A 27,287-nucleotide genomic window follows, 5' to 3' on the forward strand; every position below is an offset into this window, starting at 1 on the left:
TCAGGAGAACCTTGCTGTGGATGAGCCACATAATCTAAAATGAATAATTAACATTTTGTTATGATTATTATTATTAAGAAACGCGTCACTGAATAAAGAAAATCTATATTCGTTGGTAAGGTGAGGATTTTACATTTATAGGAGCCTCTAGTGGCAATCTTTATTTAAGCATGGCCAGAGGTGAAGATGTTTGCAGGATGAAAGACTTTTTACTCTTTCTTGGGAACCAGATACATCTTTATTTTGGTCTTATTCACTTCAAGAGAAAGTAAGGGAACGTGTATTTATAGCAGCTATGAGATGAACTTTCACAAACTGAAATGGAATTAGAAATGGATAAAAAGTAAATGAACTGACAATACATTTTAAATATAGACCGCCTTTCAGATTTTTCAAGTGGAGGTCATAAAAAGAATTTTCCCCGACACCCAGTTATTTTCGTTTAGTGGACCGAAAGCGACTGAATTCAAATCACAGACTTCCAGTTTTATTAGTTTTTGGATTTTTTTTTTAAATAGAACAATTAATGAATTTAGGGGGTGATACGGTGGTGTAGTGGTTAGCGCTGTCACCTCACAGCAAGAAGGTCCCGGTTCGAGCCCCGTGGCCAGCGAGGGCCTTTCTGTGTGGAGTTTGCATGTTCTCCCTGTGGGTTTCCTCCGGGTGCTCCGGTTTCCTCCAAAGACATGCAGGTTAGGTTAACTGGTGACTCTAAATTGACCGTAGGTGTGAATGGGAGTGTGAATGGTTGTCTGTGTCTATGTGTCGGCCCTGTGATGACCTGGCGACTTGTCCAGGGTGTACCCCGCCTTTCACCCGTAGTCAGCTGGGATAGGCTCCAGCTTGCCTGCGACCCTGTAGAACAGGTTAAGCGGCTACAGATAATGAGATGAATTTAGGGCCACATGGCCTTAAATTCTCAGCTATTTTTTCCTGCTTCACCATGACCCAATTCAGGATACTATGTCATGCATCACGAGGTGGGGGTTCCTCGTTCGCGCAAGGCATTGTGTGATACACATTTGAAACAGGAGAGAAAAATGGAGGACGTGAGTGTGCGAATGAAACGTGAAAGACCGACTACAGTAACGGAAAGCGAGAAGAAAAGACGTTATGTTGCGAAGGAAAGGAAACGCAGGACCAAACTAATAAATATCAGCGGTCAGCGAGCACCTCGGTGTGATCAGCTGTTCATTTAGCGACAGAATGATGTAACTGTCAGTGCACGGTCAAAGGTAAACCTGTAGATGGCAGTAATGCAACACTGTGGATCCCAGCTGCTGTAAAACCCAAAAGAAGAAGAAGAAGAAGAAGAAGGTAAACCTGTGCATGCACACATGGACTTCCTCTGTCTGCTTGACTGCGTGAAGCGAGCGATTTCATGCACATTATTTGCTCAGGAATCCCCTCAAATTAAATAACTTCCCAGCCACAGAATGGCCTGATATTTTGTGAGATATTACAGAAATAAATATATATCACAATGACCAAATTTCAGAAGGAACTAAATTTCACTGTTTTTATGAAATCGAAAGGCCATCTAGCTTTAAATAGTTGGTGGGATAAGAGGAATAAAATGCTTCAGGGAAACTGTTATTGGAAAGTAATAAACTTTAGGGTGCTACCATCCTGGGTTTTTTTCTCTTCCTTTTCTAACAGCACAACAAATATAATGTTAAACTTCCACTTTAATCTCATCATCACAGGAATAGTCACAGTGTGACTCACTGTAAATACTCATATTCATAATTCTTACTGTCCATTTTCCTAAAATCTTTATACTTTAAATGTATGTTAAAAAACTTTATTATAATTTGTATAATTAAATTTGTATTTAATTAAAATTTGTATTAATTAACAATTTATAATTATTATTACAACAATTGTTAAGCAATTTATTGTTATATAAAAGTACTTTACACATCTTTCAATGAATTTATTTTATAATCATGATTTATTTATTTAATATACATGTATTTATCAAAAGTGAGGTGATGTTGGGTGCAGGAGGTTTTTGCATGACCCAATAAAAATAACTTCAAAAAAGTAATATATGAGTAATAGTTCACCAAATGCAACATCAGGAAAGTAGAAATTTTGAAAACACTTTCACAGTCATAACCCTAGTGTACACACCCCGTTAAAATGATCGGTTTTTCTGATGTAAAAAAATGAGACCACGATAAATAATTTCAAAATTTTTCCCACCTTTAATGTGACCTATAACCTGTACAATTCAATTGAAAAACAAACAAATCTGTTCGGGGGGAAAAGCATAAAAAATTAAAAATGTACAATAAGCTGGTTGCATAAGTGTGCACACCCTTAAACTAGTACTTTGTTGAAGCACCTTTTGATTTAATTACAGCATTCAGTCTTTTTGGGTCGGAGTCTATCAGCCTGCCACATCTAGACTTGGCAATATTTGCCCACTCTTCCTTGTAAAAGCGCTGCAAATCTGTCAGATTGCGAGGGCATCTCTTGTGCACAGCCCTCTTCAGGTCACCCCACAGATTTTCAATTGGATTTAGGTCTGGGCTCTGGCTGGGCCGTTCCAAAACTTTAATTTTCTTCTGGTGAAGCCGTTCTTTTGTTGATTTCGATGTCTGCTTGGGGTCATTGTTGTGCTGAATGATGAAATTCCTCTTCATTTTCAGCTTTCTAGCAGACACCTGAAGGTTTTGGGCCAAAAGTGACTGGTATTTGGAACTGTTCATAATTCCCTCCACCTTGACTAAAGCCCCTGTTCCAGCTGAAGAAAAACAACCCCAAAACATGATGCTGCCACCACCATGCTTCACTGTGGGTATGGTGTTCTTTTGGTATTGCGCAGTGTTGTTTTTGTGCCAAACATCTCATCTCACCTCATTATCTCTAGCCACTTTATCCTGTTCTACGGGGTCGCAGGCAAGCTGGAGCCTATCCCAGCTGACTACGGGCGAAAGGCGGGGTACACCCTGGACAAGTCGCCAGGTCATCACAGGGCTGACACATAGACACAGACAACCATTCACACTCACATTCACACCTACGGTCAATTAAGAGTCACCAGTTAACCTAACCTGCATGTCTTTGGACTGTGGGGGAAACCGGAGCACCCGTAGGAAACCCACGCGGACACGGGGAGAACATGCAAACTCCGCACAGAAAGGCCCTTGCTGGCCACGGGGCTCGAACCCGGACCTTCTTGCTGTGAAGCAACAGCGCTAACCACTACACCACCATGCCGCCCTGTGCCAAACATACCTTTTGGAATTGTGGCCAAAAAATTCAACCTTGGTTTCATCAGACCATACCACATTTTCCCACATGCTTTTGGGAGAGGTAATGTATTTTTTTTTTCAAAATTTAGCCAGGCCTGGATGTTTTTCTTTGTAAGAAAAGGCTTCCGTCTTACGGCCCTACCCCATAGTCCAGACATATGGAGAATACGGGAGATTGTTGTCACATGTAGTACACAACCAGTACTTGCCAGAAATTCCTGCAGCTCCTTCAGTGTTGCTGTCGGCCTCTTGGCAGCCTCCCTGACCAGTTTTCGTCTCGTCTTTTCATTGATTTTGGAGGGACGTCCAGTTCTCGGTAATGTCACTGTTGTCCCATATTTTCTCCACTTCTTGATGACTGTCTTCACTGTGCTCCATGGTATATCTAATGGCATGGAAATGTTTTTGTCCCCTTCTCCTGACTGATACCTTTCAACAATGAGCTCCCTTTGACGCTTTGTAAGCTCTCTGTGAACCCTGGCCTTTGCTGGAGGATGCAACTGAGTAAATGTCTGAACTTTATTTGCAGTTAATCAGAGTCATTTTACTTGATGGCAGATGTGAACCCAAAAAGACTGAATGCTGTAATTAAATCAAAAGGTGCTTCAACAAAGTATTAGTTTAAGGGTGTGCACACTTATGCAACCAGCTTATTGTACATTTTTAATTTTTTATGTCCCCCCCCCCCCCCCCCCCCCAACAGATTTGTTTGTTTTTCAATTGAACTGTACAGGTTATAGGTCACATTAAAGGTGGGAAAAGTTTTGAAATTATTTATCGTGGTCTCATTTTTTTTTTTACATCAGAAAAACCCTATCATTTTAACGGGGTGTGTACACTTTTTATAGCCACTGTATAGTACTGTGTAAAAGCATGACTTTGTTACAGATTTCTGTTTTATGACTTCTACATTATCGAGTCGGTACAAAAACATTTTAGAGTCCAAGCGTTCATTTTCCAGCACAAAATTAATGTTACGGGAAAAAAATATTTCTATCTGAGCAGCATATTACATAAGCGAGCACTTTTCAGACTAAAAAAGAAAACACAATGAAGGCTGCTGGGTTTTGGTGCAAAATGAAGAAGCGAGTGTGACCGTCAAAGTGTCCAGAAGAACTGGGGCTGGTTCTGTAAGATGCTCAATAAAACCTACAGCTCATTTCCACATAAAACTGCACTCATTGTACTGGAGACTACTATTTATTTTAAAGCAAAGGGTCGTCTCACACCAAATATTGACTTTGTTTCATTTATTATGGCTTACTGATGACCATTTTTAGTATTTTTTTTAATGTTAAAACATTTCATTTCTTCTCATCTCATTATCTGTAGCCGCTTTAGCCTGTTCTACAGGGTCGCAGGCAAGCTGGAGCCTATCCCAGCTGACTACGGGCGAAAGGCGGGGTACACCCTGGACAAGTCGCCAGGTCATCACAGGGCTGACACATAGACACAGACAACCATTCACACTCACATTCACACCTACGGTCAATTTAGAGTCACCAGTTAACCTAACCTGCATGTCTTTGGACTGTGGGGGAAACCGGAGCACCCGGAGGAAACCCACGCGGACACGGGAAGAACATGCAAACTCCGCACAGAAAGGCCCTCGCCGACCACGGGGCTCGAACCCAGGACCTTCTTGCTGTGAAGCGACAGCACTAACCACTACGTCGGCCCCATTTCATTTCTTTATTTTTTAAATCCATTTTTGGTCTCCAGTATTGTCTTTACATGTGCCTAAGACTTTTGCACAGTATTGTATATTTATACATATGAAAATAGGCTATTGCTTCGAAGTAAGACACAAGAAAAATAGTCAAATTTCATCAAATTTGGATTGTTTACTTGTATTCAAAATTGTTACCAGCAAATACACACTGTGTTTTTTATATGTGACATTCCAGAAAATAAAGTCAGTACATTTTAACAAGAACTTTCCCCAGTTCTGTCCCTTTTAGCATCTGGAAGGCAGCAGGTATCTTCTTAAAGCCCACCATGACATGTTCCTTGGCCTTATGTTTCCCCTCCAACACAGACATGCAAAGCATAAAAACAACATCTTTAACCGATATAGTGGAGTTTTCTGTAAGGAGACATTTACTGAACATTTCCAGAAACAGTCTGTAGTGACAGTCCTTTGTAATAGTCAGAGATAAAGTTGTATCCTTAAGCCGAACCCTAACTTTAAGTTCTCCACCACAGGGACGTCTTCAGGACGGAGGACTTTGTGCTTTCTTGGGAACATAAGCTGCTTTTTGTGGTCATATTAATGTCAACCGAGAGGGAAAAGGGAGGTCAGTGAAAGAATGACTGGTTATAGCAGTTCTAATGTCAGTAACTTGTTTTGCGGATGTGACACGACATGATTCGATGTTATTATGAAGGAATATATAATGGATTATTATACATACAGGACACTTTTGATGGAATCAAAACGTGTTCTAGTCCCTTCTAGCAGGTTGCATTCATTTGGTTTGATTGATAGCGTGCAATATTGTTAGCATATCGCTTATCCTACGTGTATTACGTCACTCTGCCCAATGGAGAATGAAGTAAACTGTCACAGTGAATTGAAAATGCCATAAGATACGGTACATATTAAGCGTACAACTTCCATGCTAGCAAGCAACTGTGACAATTTGTGAACAAACATAGCCGCCAGGTTTGATAAAGATGCTTTATTAACAAATACATCGCAGCCCCAATAGGCTGAATTGCATATTACATAAATAATGGTAAATAAATTCTAATTATATATACAAATATTCAATAAAATTTTCATGATCAATTTCAATTCAACTTTCAAATTCAATTAGACTCGCGGCAGAAGCGTTTGCTTCGCTAAATATGGAACATTTTGAAAGACGCGTTGAACACCCAAAAGAAATGTGTATGTATAATAATAATATTGTCTGGCACTTTTTTTTGTGGTATATCAGATATATTCCATTCAATCTTCGACTCGTTCAGTATCATGCTAGCCGAATGGAATATAGCTGATATACTACTCAACGCCAGCCAATAAAATTTAAATATTATACATACAGGCCACTTATTTGATGGAATAAAAACATGTATTCTATTCCCTCCTAGTGGGTTTATTGATAGTGTGCAATATTGTTATCATATCGCTTCTCCTCTGTGTATTACGCCACTCTCCCCAATGGAGAATGAGCATGCAATATTATTACAATATTGCACGCTGCCAAAACAACACAATGTCACACATTGGAGACGTAAAACTTCCGTGTTAGCAAGTGACAGTGACAAATTCTAAACAAACATAGCCACCAGGTTTGTTTCGTTAAAAACGGAAGATTTTCAGAGAATTTTGGCTGCCAGGTCGCGCTGTTGTGTGTAGCTGCCGATGTTGATTTTAAAAGTAACTAAGTAAATTACACAGGGAAAATAATAATATTTGGCTAGACTGTGCTAGTGTTGACCTTCACTAACACTACACCAGCAGGAAGGTAACTGGACTGTTGCGCTACCAGCACCGAGTTGCAGGTAAGCTAGCATTGGTCTTCGCTAATGCTACACCGGCTGGAGGGTAACTGGACTGCCGCACTACCAGCACCGAGTCACGGGTAAGCTAGCATTGACCTTCACTAACACTACTGCTATGCCAGCTGGAAAGTAACTGGACTGCCACACTACCACCACCAGGTCGCGGGTAAGCTAGAGTTAGCCTTTGCTAATGCTACTCCGGCTAGAAGGTAACTGGACTGCTGCCACTACCAACACCAAATTGTGTTTAAGCTAGCATTGGCCTTAGCTAATGCTACTGTTACACCGGCTGGAAGGTAACTGGACTGCTGCACTAACAGCACCGAGTTGCAGGTAAGCTAGTGTTTGCAAATATTTTACAAATGGCACAGTTCCCAGTCAGTGGAAACAAGCAGTTGTTGTGCCTGTTCCTAAATTCCAGCCACCTACAGTAGACCAGTTAAGACCAATTTCCCTGACTTCTCAGTTTTCTAAGAGTGCTGAATCCTTCGCCTTAAAATGGATTCAAAGGACATAGGATTCGACAATCGCCAGTTTGGCAGTCTGAAAGGGCACTCTACAGCTCATGCTCTTGTTAACCTGGTTGACAGTCTTTACAAGGGAACGGACAAACCATCTACTATCTATAGATAGTTTTCACATGACGTCACAGAGTCGGGGATTCCCTGGTGGCGGCCATCTTGGAGGGCAAGTTTACCATACGGGTCACTGAGCACACATTGTAGCGCGCGAGTTACATTCATTTATATATTATTTACATTTATTTAAAGCTAGCAATGGTGCAAACTTGTTATATTCACGGCTGTCGTAATAGGTCAGATGATGAAGTCAAGTGGAGCTTTTATGGAATTCCCACTGTACGGGAGCACGAAGGCGAGCAAACAAAGAAACTCAGCATACAAAGGAGAAATCTATGGCTTGCGAGAATCAACCGCAAGGATTATCAGCCTTCCAAACACAGCAAAGTCTGCTCCAATCATTTTATAAGTGGTAAGTTGTTTAAATAAACAATCGTGTTTAAGTTTGTTTTTGGAAACCAAAACATCATGTGAACAATCTCTGGAGAATGCCTAACTGGAACCGCTGAGTGTACGTTTACATTGTAATGTACACTTAATATCGCTCGTTTGTCACGTTTCTATTTGAAACTTGTCACTTCACTCACGCAAGGGTCATTTTTGAAAAACATTTTAGGTCTATTCTGTAGTCCTGAGCGGTGTGCAGGACTGCGCAAATGTGCGCAGCTTCCCGATTTAAACTGTTTTTTTCTCATCCTTATACTTCCTGTTTCATGGACTGTAACGGATTTGCTTATTTAGTAATTTTAATACAGAATTTACTTTGAAATTATAATCAGACACTCCAACGCCCCCCCTAAAAAAAAAAAATCGGATCTGCGCAATTCAGGCGGCATCCGCCAAAAGGCGCGCTGTGAATATATAAAGTTGTATATATCAGACAGCCTTTAAAGTTTGATGAAGTCAGTTTAAGGCTTTGGCAGCCCTGCATAATCACTTGAAAATGCATCTTTGTCCACTTCGTAGGGGTCAATTCCCTCAATCAAGGCCAGTTTGGCTGCATACCGTTGTTGTGAGATGTCGTCTAATGTATCTATATACTTCTGTTTGCTTGATTTTGCCGACATTGATCTTTATTTTAGAAAACTGACTATATAACTTCATAAATTCGTCCGAGATAATGTAGCCAGTAGTGGCGATGGTCCGTTTTGTTTGCCTTCCAAGATGGCGGCTGGGGGGCGTTTCCCCGGAATGCCGTGACGTCAGTGAAAACTATCTATTGAGGTATTTCACTCACGTGACCAAGTCACGTGATGCCGCCATTTTGGACGGCACACTTAAGTCCTTCAGTGCAAGGCGGTATGAGATGGTGGAGACCTTTGCGCGTTTTAACAAGAAAGTAAGCTGTGATTCGTGTTAAATTGGATGTCTTTTATCACAAACACTGTACCCAGCCTTGGTATGGAGCCAAGGTTGTCGACAGAAGTCAACAGTTTGATGAAGGATGACCCCAGCAGTTTGAAACGGTACAAGGTAGGCTATGTTCACAACACTGTCTTGTTACTCAAGGGATCCGAGATCCCTTGAAACAGACATGAGATCCTTTGAAAACATGATTTGGGAAATGTTGGGGGGTCTCTAAAATATTGGCAAAATGATGTTTATTGACATAGCAATCGTGTGTAACGGGAAGCATTTGCATATCCGAAGTGTTGTGTTTACTTGACAACGACTGCTGCTCCCAGGTTGGTTGTTGAGTAGCCTGACTGGTTTTTTTTTGTTCTTGCGTGTGGTATCATTGTTGACGCGAGGTTGTTTTTTGAACATGCCAATGCGGACATGATTTCCCCTGATGAGTTATGACTTCAGACGCGATGCGTGTGTGGAGGTGTGGAGTCCGCGTGATATGTGCGTAAGATAGGCTTCTCGTGTGTTTGGAGATCCGCGCTCTTTTTCTTTTCTTTTTTTCTCTTTCTTTCTTTTTACGTTATTTCCCTGTTTATTTCTGTCCCGTTTCGCCCGTAGTCAGCTGGGATAGGCTCCAGCTTGCCTGCGACCCTGTAGAAGGATAAAGCGGCTAGAGATAATGAGATGAGATTTCTGTCCCGTTTCTTTCTAGCCTCTGTTATTGCGTTTTATGTCTGATGTCACTTTATCTACTTGTTTTGTAATGACTTGATACTTTCAATATAAAAAAAGATCCGCGCTCTGAGACAAGCACAAGTTGGCTCCCAATCCTGTCTCTTCACAGCTGCAATCCATTTGGCCCTCTTGTCTGGGTCAGTAGGAAACCGGTAAAAGGAGCGTCCTGCACGCTGTCCCTGTCTGTTGTGGCAGCCCACAGCACAACAAGCAAACACCATAGTTATTTATAGACCGCTTACTGACAAATTAATCTATTCTAGGTGTCTGTAACACGTTTTTTTTCAAACCGGTTCTCCCTCTCTGTCTGCAGCGTTAAGGCCAATTTATGCTGACAACCCAGTCCTCGCAGACGGCGTCTGCGAAGCCCCCCTTCGCAGACGCTCTGCGCGCACCTCCCAAAAATTGTGACCACCGCAGACAGCCTCGCAGACAGCGTTGCAGACAAGAGGGCTCTGATTGGTCCACTCTACATCCGCTGTACACGCACTTCCGCTTCCCTACTTCCCCGGTTTGTTTTGTTTTCACGACCGCCATTTTTAAAAACACGAGCGAAAATGGAGCAGCACGAAGAGTGGTTGATCGAGGAAGTACGTACATCTATACGACTCCAGTTCTAGTCATTATATCTCGATCAAAGTGCGGACTCGTCCAGTCGCCATTGTTGTTGGTGTTGAATGACCTGTTGCTCAGTAACCGGAGGATAAACACTCCACTAACCACACCCACCAACTACTCCTAGCGATTTCGCGACTTCGCGCCCCCTTGCGTTGTGGCAGTGAATAACATCGCACACGCCTATTACTCCCCGCTCAACGATAAATTACAACTGTCTGCGAAAAGCTATCTGCGAAAGCCTTGTCGCAAGAGCATGCAGAGGCCTTTAGTATGTAGCTTGCCGTCCAAAATAGCAGACACCGGGGCGTCATGTGACCCTGTGACGTCAGGTGAAATACCTCAATACTGTTGTAGCTACAGATTTTAGCTACAACAGTGGCTAGAGATAATGAGATGAGATGAGATGAGATGAGATGAGATGAGATGAGATGAGATGAGATGAGGAGTCATTCAGGGTTCAGCCATGTTTTTGCTCGGCGTTAGCAACAGTTAGAGGTTTTTAGCTTTCTCCTGGAATGTTTTCTTTTATTTCTTCTTCCTCAGGGTAGTAAAACTCGCTTTCGCTGTGAACACTGTCGTTATCGCTATCCATGCTGTAAAATTAATGCTATTCTCCTGAGAAATGCTGGCAAACATTTATAAGATTTTTGATAATCTTATTAAAAAAAAGATAAATATTAACAAAAAAATTCTACTATGTTTGCTGTTGGGCGGCACGGTGGTGTAGTGGTTAGTGCTATCGCCTCACAGCAAGAAGGTCCGGGTTCGAGCCCCGTGGCCGGCGAGGGCCTTTCTGTGCGGAGTTTGCATGTTCTCCCCGTGTCCGCGTGGGTTTCCTCCGGGTGCTCCGGTTTCCCCCACAGTCCAAAGACATGCAGGTTAGGTTAACTGGTGACTCTAAATTGACCGTAGGTGTGAATGTGAGTGTGAATGGTTGTCTGTGTCTATGTGTCAGCCCTGTGATGACCTGGCGACTTGTCCAGGGTGTACCCCGCCTTTCGCCCGTAGTCAGCTGGGATAGGCTCCAGCTTGCCTGCGACCCTGTAGAACAGGATAAAGTGGCTAGAGATAATGAGATGAGATGAGATGAGATGAGATGAGATGTTTGCTGTTGTTGTGAACGAGCGAGTCGCCAGAGGTCCGTAACCGGGGTCCGTAACCGGGGTCCGTACCGTAGGATACAGACCCGCTCGCCAGCCAGTCAGAGCGCAGGATTTGATGGAAACCCCACCACGAAAAACATAAACTGGCTTATCATGCTAGCTGAGTGGAATATATGTGATAGACCACGCAAAGCCAGGCAATATTATTTAAATATGTCACTCAATGTCCCGGATGTAGTTCGTATGAAAAACACGGTGGTGTATTTCGCAGTAAAACACTCGTGTGTACATAATGAGTGTATATACTGGATTAATATTCAGCTGTAAATACAGTGGACTTGCTGCTGCTGCTGAGTGTCTGCATGTGTTTATCTGGGGTCCTTGCTGTGTATACATGTGTGCGCGCGAGCGTGCTTTTAGGCAGGCTGTTAAAATGCCGGAACTAATTATTCGTCTTTTTCCAAGATGGCGTCGATGAGGGACAGCGACACCGGCCTGTGGCTTCACAACAAACTGGGCTCGACGGACGAGCTGTGGACCCCTTCGAGCATTGGCTCTCTGCTCACTGTGTCGGTTATCGACAACATCAGATTGTGTTTCTCCAATTTATCTCCTCCGGTGAAGCTGAAGCTGCTGCTCGGCATGCTGCATCTCCCGCGCAGGACTGTGGACGAGGTGGGGCTGAGGTTATACTGCGGCCCGATCCCAAACGCCTCACTCTCCAACATTGGAGTGCACTACCTAGGCTGTGTGAGCCATTACGTAATAGTGCACTTGTGTAGGGAAGAGCGGTGCGTTTGGGATTGGGCGAAGGACTTAGAAGAAGCCATAGCAGGATTAGCCAGGTGCAAGAGTTGTGATTTAGTTTAGGGGGGGAAAGAGAGTTATCGAGGGTGCTTTGAGGATCAGTATAGTTTAGTAAATAGCAGTAAATGTTTGTGTTTATTAAGGCAGAGCAAAAATAATGATTAAAAAAAGGGTAAAGTTGCTGGTTAGCAGTTGAAGCTAACAGGCTAAAGTAGCTAAACTAGTCAGAGAAGCATTTGGGTTTTGTAGTGCTGTGGACTTGCGTGAGGTCATGCTCAGTTTTTAACAAGTTCTCGACCTTGTAAATAGTTAATTATTAAATGAAAGTGCTGCAGTTAGTTGCACACCCGAAACTTGGCGCTTCAGTGAAGCTGATAGAAGTGGGCGGAGTTTAACGCTGCACCTGGAGAACTCTCAGCGTTTACTTTTTCACCGAAAGCATTTTTATTCAGTGTTTTTTTTTTTCGCGATAATATTAATTTAATAGTGATGTGCCTTGCTTCCGGACGTCTTGTTTTTATATTTTTACTATAGTTGTGCAGTAGTGACCACGCCCCCTTTCAGATGCATGTATTAATATTCCTTAAAGAGGCCACGCCCCCTTTGTGAAGTTGAATTTATTCATCTTCATATGAAGAGCTCATTTGATTTCCTCAACATACAAACTTCACTTAAATGTGGAATTACAGCTGCCTAGATTTCTCATCTCATCTCATTATCTCTAGCCGCTTTATCCTGTTCTACAGGGTCGCAGGCAAGCTGGAGCCTATCCCAGCTGACTACGGGTGAAAGGCGGGGTACACCCTGGACAAGTCGCCAGGTCATCACAGGGCTGACACATAGACACAGACAACCATTCACACTCACATTCACACCTACGCTCAATTTAGAGTCACCAGTTAACCTAACCTGCATGTCTTTGGACTGTGGGGGAAACCGGAGCACCCGGAGGAAACCCACGCGGACACGGGGAGAACATGCAAACTCCACACAGAAAGGCCCTCGCCGGCCACGGGGCTCGAACCCAGGACCTTCTTGCTGTGAGGTGACAGCGCTAACCACTACACCACCGTGCCGCCTGCCTAGATTTATTAATAATAATCAGAAATTAAGAAGAAGAAACCTTTATTTGTCACATGCACACTTCAAGCACAGTGAGATTCATCCTCTGCATTTAACCCATCTGAAGTAGTGAACACACCCAGAGCAGTGGGCAGCCACACTAGAGCGCCCGGGGAGCAGTCAGGGGTTTGGTACCTTGCTCAAAGGCACCTCAGCCCAAGGCTGCCCCATGTTAACCTAACTGCATGTCTTTTGGATTGTGGGGGAAACCCACGCAGACATGGGGAGAACATGCAAACTCCACACAGAAAGGCCCTCGCCGGCCGCTGGGTTAGAACCCAGAACCTTCTTGCTGTGAGGTCACCGTGCCGCCCAATCCATATCGATTTTTGATTTGAACAGTCGTCGTCGTCTTTTGGCTGCTCCTGATTAGGGGTCGCCACAGCGGATCTTTCGTCTCCATTGCTCCCTGTCTTCCGCATCCTTCTCTACCACACCTGCCACTTTCACGTCCTCTCTCACCACATCCATGTATCTCCTCTTTGGCCTTCCTCGTTTTCGTGTGCCTGGCAGCTCCATCCTCAACATTCTCCTTCCAACATGCTCTGCCTCTCTTCTCAGGATGTGCTCATACCATCTCAGTCTCATCTCTGTCCCTCTGACGTGCTCGTTCCTTATCCTGTCCAACCTCCCATCGCAACCCTTAACATCCTCAACTCCGCCACCTCCAACTTTGCCTCCTGTCTCTCCGTTAAGGGTACGGTCTCCAATCCATACATCACAGCTGGTCTCACTACTGTCTTATACATCTTACCTTTCACTTTTGCTGGGACTTTCCTATCACAAATGACTCCTGAAATCCTGCTCCACCCTGCCTGCACTCTCTTTCTCACCTCACTATCGCAGCCCCCATTTTCCTGCACAGTTGACCGCAGGTACTTGAATTCACCAACTTTCTTTACGTCTACTCCTTGCATCTTCACTACACTCTCATCCCCATTCTCACTGATGCGCATGTATTCTGTTTTGCTACTGCTCACCTTCATTCCTTGAACAGTACAGGTTATTCGCTGTTAATATGAAATTATATTAATGGCATTGAGCAGATACACTTATCCAGAGCAGGTGGGGATGAGGTGTCTTGCTCAAGTGCACTTCAGCTATTCCTGCTGGTCCAGGGAATCGAACCGCTGACCTTTTGGTCCCAAAGCTGCTTCTCTAACCATTAGGCCATGGCTTCACCTGTTCATAAATACAGGTTATTTGATAGTTTTGTGGAAATGAGAACAACAGTAGCAAAAAGGAATGGTGTAAACAAGCCAGGCTGATTTCTTTCTAGCTCAGACTTTAGATTCATGTGGCAGATCCGGGACGGTCACAGCAGGTGATCACACAGAGGTGATCACACACTTCCTAAATTTGATCACCATTTCAGCTCATGTTTTCAACCAGTTTCGCTCAAATCAGCAGTGATTATGAAAGTGCATGTCTTCAGTGTAATGGACACACATGAAGTGGATTACTCAATCAAGTCAAGCTTATTTCTATAGCGCTTTTAAAGATAGACATTGTCGCAAAGCAGCTTTACAGAATTTGAATGACTTTATACATAAGCTAATTTTATCCCCGATGAGCGAGCCTGTGGCGACGGTGGCAAGGAAAAACTCCCTCAGACGACATAAGGAAGAAACCTCGAGAGGAACCAGACTCAAGGGAACCCATCCTCATTTGGGCAACAACAGACAACATGACTATAACATTAACAGTTTTAACATGAAGTCAGTTTTGTTGATGTTATAAACTCTTCATTGATGGAAACTTGAGTGCAAAACTGTTCATGACAACTGCAGTCCTAAAGTTAGCAAGTCAACTGTAGTCCTCAGCCATAAAAGCATTACTGTAAGAGTCCAGAGCGTCTTCCAGGTGTGACTTTCAACTGTCCATATGGGGCCGTCCTCCACAGGAACGATGTGATGAGACTCCAACCAGACACAGGGCACCAGGATGGATCAGGCAGGTCTGAGGAGCAGAAGAGGTCAGCACCTCGATCCCAGGACTGACGTAACCAGAGGGACAGATTTGGGGGGGAGGGGGGGACACAGGTTGTTAGGTATGCCCAATGTCACCTGAATAAGTAGGAACAGTATACATATTGCACTGAGTACAAGCAGGGACTCCGGCAACTAACTATGACAGCATAACTAAAAGGGGAGAGCCAGAAGGTAACACAGGCATGAGGGAGCCCCGGGACATAAAGCAGCAGCCACTACACCGTCAACAAACTCGAGTGAGCAAGCGAGTGGGGGACTGACAGCATCCATACATCCCAGTTTACCAAACACTCTATGTCTGAGGACCCTCCAACTCTATACCTTTACCTCATAAACACCATTAACACAAGGCTTGACTAAACAGATATGTTTTTAGCTTAGACTTAAACACTGAGACTGTGTCTGATTCCCGAACATTACTTGGAAGGCTGTTCCATAACTGCGGGGCTTTGTAAGAAAGCGATCATAATACATCTTTTCCTCCTCAAGATGTCTTTATTTGTAGAGAAAGTAAAAGCAGTTAGACTAAGCAGAAAGCAGTTTCTTGTTTGCATTCAAACTACAGTTTAATAATAATAATAATAGGTTGAATTTATATAGCGCCTTTCAAGAAACCCAAGGACGCTTTACAATTATAGACAAAGAAAATAAATAAAAAATAAAGGAAAAAATAATAATAATAAATAAAAAAATAATAAAAGTAAAAAGTCCACCAAGTAGGGGTCAGGATGTAATTCCCGTGGTGTAGCAGCCACAGTCCCACCAAAAGGCGCATGAAAACGAGTTCCACATCTCCAGCACCGACGCCGTCAGCAACATCGCTCGAACACCACGCCGTGGATCCACAAAGCGAACCCAGAAGCTCCACCACGCAGAGCGCTGGTGTGTCCCAAACCGCCTGCACAGCCGCCGCGACGCCACCGAGCAACATCGCTCGGAACATCACGCCGAGCGTTAAAGCACAGAGCGCTAGACAACCATGATGTTAAATGAGCAACGAGCTCACTGCAGTCCACAGCTGGGAGCACAGGCATCACCCACGGTGAACCAAGGCCTGGAGGGAACCGACACCCAAAACTGGGTTCAGAGCTGCTACACCACAACCGGCGGACAAAACACTCAAACATCAAACTACACAAACATACAGAAAAAAAAATGAAAATTAAAAAATAAAATAAAATTAAAAAAGCTCTGGTGAGAAGTGGCAGCCAGAATGCGCACGACGTACTCTCAACCAGAAACGGAAAAAAAAGGGCGGAACACAAAGCACAGAGCTGTAAATTTAGTGTTGTGTGTTTTGTTTTTTTTTTTTAGACGGAAGAGTTTGGTCTGTAACTATACTTCACTCAGGGATGAGAGTTTTCCGCTTTTCGGCAGATTTCCGCTTTTTCTGAGCAAAAATCGATATTATGCCAAATCCGTTGAGATTTTTTTTTTTTTCGTTGAGGGGGGTTGGGGTATGTTCCTTCGTGATACTTAAGCGTACGACGATGTTACATGTTTACATTTTCGCCATCTTTAGTCTCGCTAAGTCTCACGGTAGAATACGTGTTCTCTACAGTGTAATTGGCCAAAACATCGCTGGTGAGAGCATGATAGCCAATCATAACAGTTCTTACAAGAGTGTGGGAGGGAACAAAAGCCAATCATAACAGTTCTTACAAAAGTACCCGCATCTGTTCTATTTTATCGAAACTTGCACATGTTCATTGTCGCTGCGCTTCAAAAATACGTTTCTCTTTTGTATCGGCTATATATAAAAATATATATATAAAAAAGACAACAGGTTTTTTATCTACTACAGCTCAGATTGCAGGAAAAGTGGTTTGTAAGGCCTTATTTTTCAAAATTTTCCTGGGGGGGTATCCCTCCCAGACCCCCGGCTTCGGGCGCCATCTTGTTTTCTGCTTTTTTGGTGACCACCCACTCTCATCAATGTTCGCTGTGTTTATATAATATCAATCCCATAGCGATCTGCAAGTTCTCATGCTCTCGTGTCCATAATCATCATGGTTTCCCTAGTGCGGCCGCACAACAGCTTTAGGGCGCTCGTCCTTAAAACGGTTTTCGAGGAATTGCAAGAAATCGTTCATCGTCGTTCTTCTGGCCTGCTGTTTGTCGACGTCAAGAGCACGCTCGACCTTGTTCCGCAGTCTACCCTGCGTGTCTCCAAACAGCATTTGCAGCATAAAACAGCATAAAAGCTAAAAAAAAAAATTTTCACAGCGTAATCCAATCCCCTGACGCATTTTATTGGATTGAAGGATACGTCAGTCCCGATCCGTTTCAGTCCAGTCAGATCAACGCGTCTGTAAAGCGATGCTGCCTTCACGTGCTTCTCAAAGGCCCTGTTTCCTGCGTGTGAAGTTGTCCTTTATAAAGTGCTTTTTAAAGCGTTAAAATGCATTAGGTATCTAACGTTATCTGTTTAGTCATGCTGTAACATCTGATTAATGTAAAAAAAAAAGCCGTAATGTAAAGCTTGGCTGGAGATGTAGACAGAGAGATGTCTGTAGTTGAATGAGTGACTCCTGAGATGGTGTTTCAGCTTAAATCACATAATGTAGAGTTGATTGTAGCTGTACAGACCAGGAGTGTCCAGTTTTCCTGTTTAGTCAGCATGCATTGTCCTGTACGGTATTTATTTATTTATTGTATCGTGTGTTAGAGATGGGCATGTTGAGCAAAAATACATGTGCTGTATTATTTACCAGCTTAAATTCGGTCCGTATTGTGAAATACCGTGACCTCGGCCCAGAGGTCAGTATTTTCAAGGCCGAGGTCATGGTATTTCACAATACGGACCGAACTTAAGCTGGTAAATAATAATATATTTTATTTTTTTCTTTACCAAATTCTAACAGAAAATGAGATCGCCTGAAAGGGAAGCCATATTTAGAACAAACCTGATTCCGATAGCGCTGGATACTTCTCTGGGAAGACGTGAGCGAGGACGGCTCGTACACGTCGCCATTTTTCTTTGTTGCAGACATGAAAAAGTTGCACAGCGACATGTTTAGTTCTTCAGGTATATCTTCCACCTTTCAACCTTCATTTACGTTTCGACAGAACTTCCCAAAGACATTGAGGTCATAGGTCGTCTTTTTTGTCGTATTTTCTGCCCTTTGCTCCTCAGTTAAACTGCTGGATTTGCTCGGCGTCAGCAACAGTTACAGGTTTTCGGCTTTCTCCTGAAATGTTTTCTTTAATCTCGTCTTCATCAGGGGAGTAAAACTCGCTTTCGCTGTGAACTCTCGTCATCACTATTAATGCTGTTATACTGAGAAATGCGAAAAGTGTTGATTAAAAAAAAATTGCTACTATGTTTCTTATTGTGAACGAGCAAGTCGCCAAAGGTCCATAACCGGGGTCCGGATCGTGGGATTCCGGACCGCTCACGAGCCGGTCAGAGCACATGATTTGATGGAAGCCGGGCCGCGAAAAAAATAATATTCGATATTCACTAGAAGCTCCTCAAAGAGCGGTAACGTGACGTAAACTCTGGTTTTAAAACCGTTTACGAAATGAAGTGACAGTCCTGTGCAACTTGCTTTTAAACTCCATCCAACAGGACATGAATGGAATGTAGAGTAATTTCACGTCGCTGAACTTTACCTTTATAATACGACACTGAAAAGGACAATGCTAGAGTCGCATTCGTTCCTCGAAGTACAACCTTTTAATCGTCTCCTGTATCTGTAACAGTTGCATTATGTACATTTTAAGAATAAAGGGAAATGTAATGAACATGCCAACATCAGGCTAGCTAACGTTGAGCGAAAGACTCGCAGGTGGACAAGAGGAACATCTGATGCGTCTGTGATTTTTATATCATGGGTTTGATCAGATCCACTGTTCTGTCTATATATATATATATATATATATATATATATATATATATATATATATATATATATATATATATATATAATCTCACACACAGTGGGGCAAAAAAGTCTTTAGTCAGTCACCAATTGTGCAAGTTCTCCCACTTAAAAAGATGAGAGAGACCTGTAATTTTCATCATAGGTACACTTCAACTATGAGAGACAAAATGAGAAAAAAAAATCCAGAAAATCACATTGTCTGATTTTTAAAGAATTTATTTGCAAATTCTGGTGGAAAATAAGTATTTGGTCAATAACAAAAGTTCATCTCAATACTTTGTTATATACCCTTTGTTGGCAATGACAGAGGTCAAACGTTTTCTGTAAGTCTTCACAAGGTTTTCACACACTGTTGCTGGTATTTTGGCCCATTCCTCCATGCAGATCTCCTCTAGAGCAGTGATGTTTTGGGGCTGTCGCTGGGCAACACGGACTTTCAACTCCCTCCAAAGATTTTCTATGGGGTTGAGATCTGGAGACTGGCTAGGCCACTCCAGGACCTTGAAATGCTTCTTACGAAGCCACTCCTTCGTTGCCCGGGCGGTGTGTTTGGGATCATTGTCATGCTGAAAGACCCAGCCACGTTTCATCTTCAATGCCCTTGCTGATGGAAGGAGGTTTTCACTCAAAATCTCACGATACATGGCCCCATTCATTCTTTCCTTTACACGGATCAGTCGTCCTGGTCCCTTTGCAGAAAAACAGCCCCAAAGCATGATGTTTCCACCCCCATGCTTCACAGTAGGTATGGTGTTCTTTGGATACAACTCAGCATTCTTTCTCCTCCAAACACGACAAGTTGAGTTTTTACCAAAAAGTTCTATTTTGGTTTCATCTGACCATATGACATTCTCCCAATCCCCTTCTGGATCATCCAAATGCTCTCTAGCAAACTTCAGACGGGCCTGGACATGTACTGGCTTAAGCAGGGGGACACGTCTGGCACTGCAGGATTTGAGTCCCTGGCGGCGTAGTGCGTTACTGATGGTAGCCTTTGTTACTTTGGTCCCAGCTCTCTGCAGGTCATTCACTAGGTCCCCCCGTGTGGTTCTGGGATTTTTGCTCACCGTTCTTGTGATCATTTTGACCCCATGGGGTGAGATCTTGCGTGGAGCCCCAGATCGAGGGAGATTATCAGTGGTCTTGTACGTCTTCCATTTTCCAATAATTGCTCCCACAGTTGATTTCTTCACACCAAGCTGCTTACCTATTGCAGATTCAGTCTTCCCAGCCTGGTGCAGGTCTACAGTTTTGTTTCTGGTGTCCTTTGACAGCTCTTTGGTCTTGGCCATAGTGGAGTTTGGAGTGTGACTGTTTGAGGTTGTGGACAGGTGTCTTTTATACTGATAACGAGTTCAAACAGGTGCCATTAATCCAGGTAACGAGTGGAGGACAGAGGAGCCTCTTAAAGAAGTAGTTACAGGTCTGTGAGAGCCAGAAATCTTGCTTGTTTGTAGGTGGCCAAATACTTATTTTACAGAGGAATTTACCAATTAATTCATTAAAAATCCTACAATGTGATTTCCTGGATTCTTTCCCCCCATTCTGTCTCTCATAGTTGAAGTGTACCTATGATGAAAATTACAGGCCTCTCTCATCTTTTTAAGTGGGAGAACTTGCAGAATTGGTGGCTGACTAAATACTTTTTTGCCCCACTGTATAATTGATATCCGTTAACTGTTCAACTGACCTCTTTTGTAAATAATTGTAAGTTCTTCTAGCTGGGTGGGAAATATGAGATGACCGAGACGTGATCACTGGTCATGTTAAAGTGCATATCACGGGTAAATTCAGGAGCAAGATCAATGTAATTCTCCTATTTTATATTAAACTTTGGTGAAATATCTGTAACATTCTGCATTTTGTGCAATTTTTTTACCTTGTGCAATACCAGAAAAATTCAGTTGAAATCAAGCCATTTGAGGCGAATTGGTCCGCCTCTGAAAAAACTTGGCATTCGGATTTTTCGGCAAACATTGATTTTCGTGACGTCGCGTGCGGGACGCCTCCCTCTGAATCCTACATCAGCGCTGGTTTGTTTATGAGAAAACGACCTGGTGGTTTTCTGCAAATTTCTTCAACGTTATCACGTAATTATTAAAATGGTTAACAGATGTATCGTAGGAAGGCGTAGCAACACCAATCTTGATGGGATTAGTATTCATCGTTTTCCAAAAGACCGGACAATGAGAGAGAAATGGGAGCGCTTGGTCTACACAGGCTGTGCACTGAAACCGTGCAAAGTTCTCGCAGCCTGCTGGCGCTTCCGCAGGTAACGTCACGAATCTGGCTCCAGACTCCCTTGGGATTTTTCCAGACGCGTTTTATTTTTTATTTTTCTGCTGTAGACAGATGGCCTTGGGCAAAATTACCCTTCTGGATGAGTGTGTAAAGGGACATTCTTTCATATATATAAAAAAAAAAACACTAAATTGGTCCAGAATATGCACTTAACCCTGATTTCTAATCTGATTTGTCTCTTGAACTGACTTCTCAGATGAAGGATGCGCTGTCAGAAATCATCCAGTTGGCCACCGTGGACTCGGAGCCCTGGGTGCTGATGGTGGCTGATATCCTGAAGTCATTCCCTGAGACGGGTTCTCTCAATCTGGACCTGGAGGAGCAGAACCCCAATGTGCAGGACATCCTGGGAGAACTGAGAGAAAAAGGTCAGCACACAGTCCCGTTCACGCTCATGATTACTGTTGCGTCGTAGGAAGTACACCTTTAGTGATCTTGTTCAGCTGAAGATGAAGCTTACACAGTGCTCATAGACGTGGTTTATGCTTAAAGCTTGCTTTTCTAGATTTGGACTCAAGCTCCAAGGATAATACTGCTAACAGTTTATCATTGTATAATTAACCCATAAACAGTGCTGAAAAATATAAGAATATTTTTTTTTTTTTTTTTTACAGTGGTGCTTGAAAGTTTGTGAACCCTTTAGAATTTTCTATATTTCTGCATTAATATGACCTGAAACATCATCAGATTTTCACACAAGTCTTAAAAGTAGATAAAGAGAACCCAGTTAAACAAATGAGACAAAAATATTATACTTGGTCATTTATTTATTGAGGAAAATGATCCAATATTACATATGTCCCGAACACTTCCTTCCTTCCATAAAGTTGTTACTATTACACAACAAAGATGGTGCCAGTATGTTTGTCGGCGAGCCGTCACTTTCTGCCTGTCCTCTGTGTGTACGTGCATGTATGCCTGTTTATCCAGGAATTTCTAACAGTATCAGCGCTGCAATACGATCGCGAGGCACTGTTATCTATTCAAGCCGCTATGGATTACGCTCACAAAACTGGTGGCGGCCAAGGCTACCATCAGCATCTCCCCAGAGACCTGGCCTGTGTTCGGGTCTTGCCTTGCTGCTCCGTGCAGAAGTGCCAGAGAAAGCGGGGAAGGCGAGCTGGTGCAAAAGTGAGGATGCGTCGACTTTGTCGCGATCGAAATCACACTCGCTTGGTGTTTCTTTGCCCGGGTCCACCGGTGGATCTTCTTGTTTATCCAAAACGCCAGAGGGTGCTTACACCCAGGAGAAGAGCCATCGGACATCACAACCTGAGCCATCGGACATCACAACCTGAGCCATCGGACATCACAACCTGAGCCATCTACTACACCGATCCTGGATACCTGAACATTTCGTCGCAGCGAGAAAAATGGCCTTGGCAAATGTAAGGTCGGTCACAAATGAGGCCTTTATTTTAAACGCCTTTTTTTACTTCGAAAGATCTGGACTTTTTATTCCTGGTGGAGATGTGGCTTCGAGTGAATGACTTGAGCGCGTTCTCGGATCCGTGTCCAACAAACTGCAGCTTCTTAAACTCGCCACGAGCGTCTGGAAGGGGTGGAGGGATTGCTGTGGTTTTCAAAAATGGATTTAATTGTCCTGTCATTCAAACCGATCTATACAATAGTTTCGAATCCCTTGCTTTCCGTGTTGAGTCTACAGATCCGTTGCTCTGTATTCTTATCTACAGGCCACCCAAAATGAATAAAGACTTTATAAAGGAGTTTGCTGACCTGCTGTCATCGATAACTGTGCAATATGATTGCATTTTGATCCTGGGAGACTTTAATATACACATTTGCTGTCCTGATAAGCCTATGGTCAATGAATTTAATAAAGTTCTGGAATCCTTTGATTTTATTCAGCATATTAAGGGTCCCACACATGATAAAGGTCACACGCTGGATCTGGTTATGTCACATGGTTTTAATGTTGAGTATGTTGATATATTAGAGACTGCTTTTTCTGACCATAAATTAGTAATGTTTGATGCATTACTTTCCTCCCAACCTGTAGCTATTAAAGCCACAAAACATCTCTCTAGGAAGTTCTGCCCATTCACAGTTACTCAGGCCCTGTCCACACGGCAACGGGTTCAGGTGAATCTGATAAAATTGTTTATCGTTTCGGCCTGGCGTCCACACGGCACCGGCGTTTTGGGTGTCCCAAAACGAAATCTTTTGAGAACGTGTTCCAGAGTGGAAAAATCTGGCAACGGCGCCGTTGCGAAGTTGTCTGGATGAGTAGAACGGATTTGTTTACGATGATGTCACAACCACATGACTGTGAGTGCTTCACGCCGGGTAGAAGTGTAACGAGCTCAATGCGAGTTGTCAACAAATCCTGTAACTTGGTTCATGAAACGCGCTTACAAAATATTTTCACTGTGAATATTTATTGTGTAATGGTGCAAAGTGAGAGAGAGAGAATAGCTCTTAGGGCAGAGTCTTTAGTCCAAACACTGCGGAAGCAGTATAACCAAAACCGCGCACCACCCGTGCGCTTTCCGAAAACAATCCCGCCAGCAAAAATAGGGGAAAAAAAGGAGCGATCTCACCTCTTCAGATGTTGGTTTATGTCTGACAATACATTCCTCAAAAAGGGCGTAGAAGAACAAAGTAATCCATCAACGTGTAGCATTCAATTTATTCTGGAGGATCTCAGAATGTTGGCGTACCGGCTTCCATCTACCCCCGTTCATTCCTCTTTCCGCGTCTCTGTTAAAAAAACGAGCACGTGATTTTAAAAGGACTATATCCATAGGATAGGGAGTGAGAAGGTGTGCACGTGTGACAGTGACAGGGAAGAACCTAGGCTCATGCTCGCCCTGAATTTCTCTTAAAGTGAAGGCAGAAGAACGTTCAGCGCCTGGCCAGGCTTTCTATGTATTAAAACGTCTATGTAAATTAATATGAAATATAAATAAGTGTCTTAGACAATAGATACTATTTTACGCTACTGATTAATAATCAAAACTTTGTGGCTGATGCTACAGAAGAAGGGGTTTATGCGCATGCGTCTGCTTCTTCTATTGTTCTGGTGTCTCCGATGGGACCGTCTTACAGCGCACGTAGAGGTGTGGCATGTGTATTGCATCGTTTTCAGCAAGCGTTGCGTTGCCATATGTACCTGATATTTTACTGATCCGTTGCCCATGTGGACGCGATATTTAAAGAAAAAAAATCTCGTTGCCGTTGTCGTGTGGATGTAGCCTCAGTTTAGCTTTGCTTACTCTAACCCTCCCCCTCTCTCTATTCAGAGTGTTGAGGAATTGGTTGCCTCTTTTAATGCCTGTTGTACCTCCACACTCGACCTGATTGCCCCCCCTTAGATCACGAAATCCTAAATTCAAATCGCAGCCTTGGATGAATGATTCTATCAGAGGGGCTAGACAGGAATGTAGGAAGGCTGAACGCAGATGGAAGAGAGATAGACTTCATATATCACTGGAATTATTTAAGACACGCCTATTCAGTTTTCAAGAACTGGCTAGATCTGCAAAGGCTGACTATTTTTCTGGGTTAATTTTAAAAAATCAGCATAAACCTGCTTTTTTTTATTTTTTTATTTAAAACTATAGACTCAGTTTTGAATCCTAGCCCCTGTAATGGCCCTGTAGCTTCAGATAAGATCTGTGATGATTTCCTTACATTTTTTTATAAGTAAGGTTGAAAATATTAGACCTAACATCACTATAACTGGGACCAGGCCCCCTCTCTCCAAGTCCGTTGATGCAGTTTTTGAACATTTTTGACTTAATTTCTTTGTCAAACTTCCCTCGTATCATCTCTCAGATGAAATGCTCTACTTCTGCATTGGATGTACTTCCATCTTGTTTTTTTTAAAGAGGTCTTTGATACAATCAGCAATGATGTCCTAGCTATAATAAACTCCAGTCTAACCACTGGTACAGTTCCTGACTACTTTAAACAGGCTATAGTCCAACCTCTCTTAAAGAAACAAAATCTGGGTGCAAAGATACTGAGTAAATACCGTCCCATTTCTAAACGACCATTTCTAGGAAAGGTGTTAGAAAAAGTCGTCTCCATCCAACTCTCACCTTTTTTACATAATAACAAGATCTATGAGACTTTCCAATCAGGTTTTAGGGCTTTTCATAGCACTGAGACTGCTCTTCTGAAGGTGACAAATGATTTGTTACTAAATGCTGACTCTGGGAACTGTTCCATTTGAGTTCTGTTGGACCTGAGTGCAGCTTTTGATACTGTAGATCACAACTTACTCATTGATCGTCTGGAGCATTGGGTTGGAATTAGGGGCATGGCTTTAAATTGGTTTGTGTCATACATTGAGCACAGGACTTTCAGAATCAATATTGGGGCCTACTCCTCAGCGCCTGCCATCATGTCATCAGGAGTGCCTCAAGGGTCAATATTGGGACCGCTACGGTTTTCCCTGTATATGCTTCCCCTTGGTCAGATTATTCAGAAACATAATATCTCATTTCATTGCTATGCTGATGATCTGCAATTATACATACCTCTATCTCTTAGTAGCCAGTGCTCTATAACTGGGCTCAATGACTGCATCCTAGAGATAAAGAATTGGATGGCACACAGTTTTTTACAGTTAAATGAGGGCAAAACTGAGGTTATTCTTTTTGGCCCCCCTAAGCAAACTGAACGTCTGAGGGGAAACCTGGGTCCTTTAACTCCTTTTACTAAAACACAGGTTAAAAATCTTGGTTTTGTTTGACGCCGAACTAAAGTTTGACAGACAGATAAATGCTGTAGTAAAGGATAGCTTTTTCCAACTCCGAGCAGTTGCCAAATTAAAATAATTTTTAATTAAATCAGATTTTGAGAAAGTTATACATGTTTGCATTACTACAAGACTTGATTATTGTAATGCACTGTATAGAGATCTTGCATGTGACGTCACAGCCGATCCAGATTGTAACAGATGCCATCTTGTCAGTCAAACGCCATGTTTCCGCCTTCTACTTCTGGTTCTACTTCTACCTTTTCTTCTGGAAAACCCTACTATATACAATTCTACTACAACGGCTGCGGCTACAAGCTCTCCCTACCTGTGCACGGTTTTTATGTTTTTTGTGTGCATTTTTGCGTGTTGTTCGTCTGTACCGGACTTCAATATCCACTACAACCGTATGGACTTACTGGACATTGGTTTCCAGCAGAAAATGACGGTTTGTAGCGATTTCCATCGCATGCACAACATTCCGGACGAGATAGCGAGACCAGCGGGGTCTCCGTGGATTGTTACCGGGTCTGGCAGGCGAAGGAGGCGGCGTCGGGAGAGGAAGCAAAAGCGAAGCTGCAGGCAGAGCCGGCCTGTTGACTAAGCTCAGAAAACAGCCACTCAAATCTCCACTGCCAAGCCTCTACCTCTCCAACGCCAGATCCATGGTAAACAAGACGGACGATTTGGAATTACAGCTGGAATTACCTTATTCTATTCTATAATCGGCTGGTCAGTGCTATACTAGATAATACTGATATATCTAGTATCAGTACTAGTACTCAATACTTAAGTGACTTACCCGTCCAATGAGGATTATTTTCTTGTTTACAAGATGCCACATCTGAGTCGCTGACATCCTGAATTTCTGTAAAGATAACTGTCCAGAGATTTATAAGCACGCAGTGCTTCACCACTGAGCAGCGAGGGAAAGTTGAGGTAATTTTTCACGTCTGGGTATTCCACCTCTGGCAGTTCAATATCCACTGACACGGTCGTGAAAACTACATCCGGTAATCGATAAGGGTCACTAATCTGTAGGTCGTTTATTTTAGACGTATATCTAGTTATCTGTTCATTAGAAAAATGAGCCGTGTAGTCCGTCGGTTGAAATTTATCCATTTTGTACACGAGTGCAGCAGTATTCAGCTGTGTTTTTTACCAACAAGATACTGGAGTCAGTGAATCTTCCCTTTCCCATTTACAGCTGGCTCAGAATGCAGCTGCCAGACTGCTCACTGGTACAAGAAAAAGGGAACATATTACTCCCATCCTGGAGGCTCTGGACTGGCTCCCTGT

At 43.0% G+C, this 27,287-nt stretch overlaps 1 protein-coding gene across 2 annotated transcripts in view; it reads left to right on the forward strand.

The window, feature by feature from the left end:
- The first annotated feature begins 11,590 nt into the window (after positions 1–11,590).
- The window catches only part of nelfa (negative elongation factor complex member A), a 37,762-nt gene continuing 22,065 nt past the window's right edge, over positions 11,591–27,287 (forward strand). Inside the window, exons 1-2 of one of the 2 annotated variants that reach the window (XM_060937777.1) lie at positions 11,591–11,829; positions 21,459–21,630. In XM_060937777.1, coding sequence (XP_060793760.1) covers positions 11,620–11,829; positions 21,459–21,630 — 382 coding nt within the window. In that variant the 5' untranslated portion in view covers positions 11,591–11,619. Of the gene's footprint in view, positions 11,830–14,936; positions 15,059–21,458; positions 21,631–27,287 lie in introns of those variants that run through there. The other variant, XM_060937857.1, reaches the window with a different exon arrangement.

The sequence above is a fragment of the Neoarius graeffei genome, chromosome 1 (assembly GCF_027579695.1).
Source record: "Neoarius graeffei isolate fNeoGra1 chromosome 1, fNeoGra1.pri, whole genome shotgun sequence".
NCBI classification, from domain to species: domain Eukaryota; kingdom Metazoa; phylum Chordata; class Actinopteri; order Siluriformes; family Ariidae; genus Neoarius; species Neoarius graeffei.